A 7028-nucleotide genomic window follows, 5' to 3' on the forward strand; every position below is an offset into this window, starting at 1 on the left:
AATTTAAACTTGTTTAATATTTTACGAATTGTTTCACATTTGTGATAATTTTATAGAGTTGTAAAATAAGTAAGGATGATAACCAAGTAAATCAAAGTTAAACATGTCAAAAAGATTATTAGTTGTTCTTTCTTCTAATTAAATTCTCTTGTGATTAATACATTATTTCATTGCCATCTTCCTCAATGCTATTTTAGAGATAAAAAACATGCGCCCAGACCGACAGTGGATGTATCAAAGAAGAACAAGAGGATTAATTGATCCAACTTTTATAGTTGGGGTAAATTCATTTGTGGAGTTTGCTAAGGCTCACCCAAATTGTCTTGATGGTCATTTGATGAGATGTCCTTGCAACCACAAGAAATGCCAGAATCGGAATTTTTTAGATGAAGATACTATTAAAGCACACATTGCTAAGTATGGATTTGTGGAGAATTATGAAACATGGATCCATCATGGTGAAAGTGATGACGGTGATATATTTAGAGAACATGTGGTGGGAGAGGTGTTCGAGCAATATGTTGGGGATGAGAATATATCTGCATTTGAGACAATGATTCACGATGCTGCAGGGCCATCATTTCAACCACATGATATTCAAGATAACCCGACCCCAGCAGTTCAACATATTTATGATATGTTAAGAGCAGAACAACAAGAGTTATGGCCAAATAATCCTAATAGAATATCAAAGTTATCTGTTGTTGCTCGCTTAATGAATTTGAAAGCAGAACATCATTTTTCTGAAAGATTATATGATGATTTTTGTGAATTGATGAAAGAATGTCTCCCGAGTAACAATGTCATAGTTGATGGATTTTATGAAACGAAGCAGTTAGTTAGAGGTTTGGGGTTACCAGTTGAACAGATTGATTGTTGTAAAAGATCTTGCATGTTGTATTGGGGTGAAGATAGTGAATTGATCAGTTGCAAATTATGTGGTCATGATAGGTACAAGAGAGGTAGAACTGATTCTGGTAGCCGAAAAACAATGGTACCACATAAGAAAATGTTCTACTTCCCTTTGACACCTCGTCTTCAAAGGTTATATGGATCTAATGCTACTGCTAAACACATGAGATGGCATTTTGAACATGAAATGGAAAAGGATGGTGTAATGCGGCATTGCTCGGATTCTCCTGCATGGAAACACTTTAATAACATGTACCCATCATTTGCTTCAGAATGTAGGAATGCCAGATTGGGTTTATGTACAGATGGGTTCCAACCATTTGGGCAATCTGGTCAACAATACTCATCATGGCCAGTGATAGTCACACCATACAATTTACCACCATGGATGTGCATGAAAGACGAGTACATGTTCCTTTCTATAATTGTTCCGGGTCCGTCAAATCCAAAGGACAGATTAGATGTGTTTTTACAACCTTTGATAGCTGAGCTAAAAGATTTATGGGAGATTGGAGTGGAGACTTATGATGTCACGAGCAAACAGAATTTCAGGATGAGAGCTGCGTTGATGTGGATAATTAGTGATTTCCCAGCTTACTCAATGTTGTCTGGTTGGAGTATAGCGGGAAAACTAGCATGCCCATACTGCATGGATGATTCAGATGGTTGAGACTGCTTCTCACACATTATCAAATGGTTCACAACCTTCACCACATGATATGGATGCTATGTACTTAGAGGCTTCTGGTGGAGAAAAGAAGAGGAGAGTTAATGGTCTTGGTTCTCATGCATCAAGCTTGTTTCAAGAGTCATTTTGTAGTGGTGCTACATCAGCTCCCCTACCGCCTTCAGCATCTACGACCCCCCCAGAAATTGTGTCTGAGATGGAGGGCATGAAAAATAAAATGATAGACTTGGAAGAGAAAAACCAAAGTTTGATGCAGCAGAACAAGAACATGATGAGACAGATGCATCGTGAGTGGAAGCGTATGCGAATGATGATGCAGTCTGGACCAGGCCAAACATCACAGTGTTAGGAGGATGAGGAGGATCAGGACGAGGATGATCAGGATAAGGATGATGATGATGACCTATAGTTATAGTATGAGTATTTTCATTTAGCTTTGTGGATGTTCCTAGTACTATATATACATTCTACTTGTCTTTGTGCACATTAGTACTATATATTTTCTTTAGTTTTGTGCATGTTACTATGAATACTTTTTATTAGTATGTTATATTTTGTTAAATACATTTGAATTTCTGTGTGTTATATTTTATTAAGATGATAATGTTAGAATTCATTTATGTACATGATAACAGGATATTAGTGAATTTGTATTAGATTTGTTGTTGATAAAAAATATTGTTGCAAATTCGTTACAAATTTGCAACCGATTTGCAAGGGAATTGTTATGGATCCATTGTAAATCTATTACAAATTTTGCAACCGATTTGCAAGGGACATGGTATACATCCATTGCAAAGTTGTTGCAAATTTGCAACCATTTTGCAATGGAATTGACACATATTTTGTGGACTTCGTTGCAAATCCATTGCCAATTTGCAACAAATTTGCAATGGCTTTGCCTAGGACCAAAATATCTGTTGCAAATCCCTTGCAAATTTGCAACCCAATTGTAACAAACTTTGCAGCGGAATGGTTGCAAGTCCCTTACAATTCCATTACCAATTTATAATATATTTGCAACCGATCAAATTTTAATCCATTGCAAGGGGGTTACAACTTTGTTGCAAAAGTTTTGCAACGGATTAGTCCGCATCGCAAAAATTTGCTACGAGCAAAATTGCAACGACATTAATCCATTGCAAAGTCGTTACAAAATATATAGTTGCAACTGAATTGCAATGGTTTCGTCCGTTGCAAAACTGTAAAATTTTTGTAGTGAATAGAGATTTCTTGCACTTGAAATGACTGTCTTAGGCACGTATCCGGGTACCCCATCTTTATCGATTGCCTTACCTTCTCCTTTACTTGTGCTCTCTTTCTTGTTGTTTTTACGTTTGAGAATTGAATCTTGTCGCACATATCACCATTCATCTTCCACATTAGTTAAGAAACAATTTAAGTGTCTTTATTCCCTAATCTTTGTGGATACGATACCCACACATATGAGATTATTACTTTGACACCTGTGCACTTGCGGTTTACATGCATATAGGCGTTTAGAGATACTTTTCACTTTGTTTTCTTAGCTATTCAATTATTCATTCTATTTTATTTTTTATTATTCTATCATCATTCTGATATCTTTTTCTTTCTTTTTGGGTGCAGCTCTAGGTTATTACCCAAGGAAACCCCTCTATACTGATTGAAGGAGATCCTGAGCGTGAACATACACTTAGAAGAAAAGAGAAAGAGCCTGTGCAATAAAAGTCTAATCTAGCTGATTTGGAAGTAGAAGAATCTGAAAACATGGCAGAACAGAATGAGCAGCAGTGGAAATTATCCGATTATGCCAGACCTTCAGTATTGGGGCACAATCGAGCATTGTGCATCCCTCGATTATAGCTCAGAACTTCGAGCTGAAGCCAGCATTCATCCATATGGTGGAACAATCCGCTTAGTTCAATGGTTTGGCCGATGAGGATCCAAACAGTCATATAGAAAACTTTCTCGAGGTGTGTGATATACTGAAGATAAATAGGGTAACGGATGATGCCATCAAGTTGAGAGCATTCCCATTTTCCTTGAGAGGGAGAGTAAAGCAGTGGCTACACTCATTACTTAGAGCATCAATTAATACATGGGAGGAGATGGTAGAAGCTTTTCTTGGCCGTTATTTTCCTCCCGAATCTACAAAGCCTAGGAATAATATCTCATCCTTTGTACAATTGGAATTGGAGTCTATATTTGAGCGTGGGAAAGGTTCGAGGAGCTCCTGAGAAAGTGCCCGCAACACAAATTCCCGGAGTGAATGATTGGTCAGACCATTTACAATGATCTGAATCCGAGTACAAAGCAACACTTGGATGTGGCATGAGGGCAGTGACTTCGTTGGCGGCTCAAGTGGAATCATTGAGTAAGAAGTTAGATCTTCTAACTTTGAACAGAGTCACGGCCATGATTTCTTGCACCGGGTGTGGTGGAGGGCAAGCTCCGTCCAATTGCCCGATATCTATTGGTGATGTATTTTAGGTTGAGAACGTCGATTTTGTAGGTAATGGCATGAGGGCTCAAGGGAACCCATACTGCAACACCTACAATCCGGGTTGAAAGAATCATCCCAATTTCTCGTGGAGCAACCAAGGTCCACAAAAGACCATGGGGCCACTTGGTTTCCAACAACAAGGCCCAAATGTGGAAAACAGAGTTTCAGGTTTGGAGACCCGAATGACCGATTTGGAGAAGGCCTTGACTATGTTTGTGCAATCGTCAAATACAAGGTTTGAGTCAGTTGAGGCTACACTTCGCAACCATACCACCTCCTTACATAATCTTGAAAATCAAGTGGGGCAGATTGCGAAGTCCTTATCGGAAAGGCCACATGGAAGTTTACCAAGCAATACCGAGACCAACCTTAGAGAGCATGTGAAGGCGATCACTTTGAGAAGTGGTCGTGAGGTCGACGGTAGGCTTCTGAGTGAGAAGCCAAATAAACATGCACCTGAGGTTATAGAGGCCGATGAGGGAACAAGCAATGAGAAGGAGGTGGCACCCCCACCTTTCAAGCCACGGATCCCTTATCTCTTTAGATTGAAGAATGACCAAGGGGATGAACAGTACAAGAAGTTCCTGAGTTTGTTCAAGCAACTCCACATCAATATTCCTTTTGTTGAGGCATTTGCCCAAATACCTAAGTATGCAAAATTCTTGAAAAACTTGTTGACCAACAAAAGGAAGTTGAAGGAGAGTGTTTCAGTAATCTTAGATGCGTCTTGCTCGGCGGTCTTGCAAAAGAACATGCCGTACAAGAATAAAGACCCGGGAAGCTTCATCATTCACTGTAATATTGGCAATCTAGGTGAAGAAATGGCATTGGCGGACTCAGGGGCTAGCATCAACGTCATTCCATACACCTCCTTTCAGAAGATAGGCTTGGGCGAGCCTAGACCTACTCGGATGACTTTGCAACTAGCGGACCGAAAGGTGAGACATCCGAGAGGCATTATCGAGGACGTACTTGTCAAGGTGGACAAGTACATTTTTTTGGTTGACTTCATAGTGCTAAACGTCGATGAGGATGCGGATGTACCCTTGATACTTGGGAGGCCGTTTTTGCAGACTTCCAAGGCATTGATTGACATGGACGGCGGAGAGCTAACTTTGAGAATTGGAGATGACAAGCTCACATACCGCCTTGCTGAAGCCATGCGGCATTCTCTTAATTTCGATGATACTTTGTATTTTCTAGACACTACCGATGAAATTATTGATGAATACATGCAGGAAATATTCAATCTGGATCCATACGAAGGCTTGATCGACCAAGAGAAGGACAATGAAGAAGTAATGATGCTTGGTTTGACGAAAGAAGTACCATCTACCCCGGGGATCTTGAAGAAGGTGCTCTAGAAATTAAAGAAAGCTAGGAGACGCCACCAAAAATGCTCCAAGGCTATTGGAGATGTACGTGAACCGAACAAATTGGGTGAACCATTTCTAGGTGGTCCCAAGCCCGACAATTCACCCTCTACCCTCAAAAGATTTTGCTCATCATATTTCCAAGCCATGGGTAAGAGGACAACTTACATCTATGAGCCCCCATGAGGTAAGACAAGGTACGTCAAGCTAAGTGATATTAAATAAGCACTTCTTGGGAGGCAATCAAAGTGTTTACTGTTTTCTTAATTTGGTAGTTTAGTGTTGCTTGAATAAATTGTTGAGTGTTGGTGTCGTGATGTTTTATTTTTCTGTTGTGATTTTATCGTGGGTTTTTAAGTTCATCGTGTGTTTTCATGTGAGTTTGGCGAAGTTTTGGTCGTTTAAGCTATTTCTCATGTTTTTTACTAGTAAAACTTGCATAATAGGGCAGGCTTTGAGTGTGTAAACATGTTCAAAAATTTTTTGCAGAACCTGCTGAATTTCCTAAGGCATTCAGAGAAAACACACGGGCGTGTGGAATTAACACACGCCCGTCATTTTGTATTGCGAGCTCATCCTGAGAAGGCACAGGGGCGTGGACTTGCCCTTGTGAATGACCATGCAATCCTCACACGCCCGTGGATAATTTCTATATGGGCGTGTTAATTCCTGCAGAGATTGGCAGATTTTTCCGAAAGCACACAGGGGCATGGACTCGCCCCTATGGGCGACCTTGTGAAAATCACACGGGCGTGGCTAATTTCTGCATGCCCGTGTGAATCTCTGCAGAGGAGCTCTCTTCATCCCGAGAAGTCACAGGGCATGCGCTTGCTCCTGTGAGTTGGTCTTGTGAATGCCCACGCTCGTGCGGAATTTCCACACGGGCGTGCGGAACACTTAGGAATTTCTCTCGGATGTCAAAAACAGCCACAGGGGCGTTTGGCTGCCCCTATGGATCGGGCGCACAGTCGTGGGTATTTCTCACACGCCCGTGTATTTGCGTTTAGAGAAAGTGAGTGTTTTCTCGAGAGCACAAAGGGGCGTGCACCTGCCCCTATGAAGCTTTCCTGTGGAGGTACACGGGCGTGTGTCATTTCTACACGCCCGTGCAGATGTACAGAACTCGAAGAGGCGCAAGTCCTTTTAAAAGGATTATCATTCCTCTACACCCTAAAATCCTCCAGTTGTCTGAGAGCACTTCTACATTGTTTCCCTACCTCATATCGCCAATTTGGAAGGATTTTGTTTGGTTTTCCGGCCGTTTTCAAAGCTTTCTCTTCTCAACTCGACGGTAAGCCCTATTTTTGATTTCCTTCACAAATTTATGATTTTCATCGATGAAACTAGTCAATGATGCTTCATTTCTTCAATTAGAATGATTATTTATATTTAGAACGAAGTAAAAGCATTGTAATGGTGCATTTATGGAGTTTGAAGCGTGGCCGTACGTTGGTTCACGGCCCGTAGATCTACACGGGTGAGTGGAAATTCGGCACGACCATGTGGATATCTACAACTATGTTCAATTAACTAGTTTGATCAATTCTCTTTCAATTTTTACAGACTATGG

General features: G+C 40.7%; 1 protein-coding gene and 1 non-coding gene across 2 annotated transcripts; one reads left to right on the forward strand and one right to left on the reverse strand.

The window, feature by feature from the left end:
- Nucleotides 1-229: 229 nt before the first annotated feature.
- Nucleotides 230-1582, forward strand: LOC120256563. The gene has a single exon (XM_039264228.1). It carries the CDS (start codon nt 230-232, stop codon nt 1580-1582), a length of 1353 nt encoding a protein of 450 aa, XP_039120162.1.
- Nucleotides 1583-3735: 2153 nt separating this feature from the next.
- Nucleotides 3736-3841, reverse strand: LOC120256566. The gene has a single exon (XR_005535352.1). It is a non-coding gene; the product is annotated as a small nucleolar RNA R71 (small nucleolar RNA).
- Between the last annotated feature and the right edge of the window lie 3187 nt (nt 3842-7028).

This window comes from Dioscorea cayenensis, unplaced genomic scaffold (assembly GCF_009730915.1).
Source record: "Dioscorea cayenensis subsp. rotundata cultivar TDr96_F1 unplaced genomic scaffold, TDr96_F1_v2_PseudoChromosome.rev07_lg8_w22 25.fasta BLBR01001509.1, whole genome shotgun sequence".
Classification (NCBI taxonomy): domain Eukaryota; kingdom Viridiplantae; phylum Streptophyta; class Magnoliopsida; order Dioscoreales; family Dioscoreaceae; genus Dioscorea; species Dioscorea cayenensis.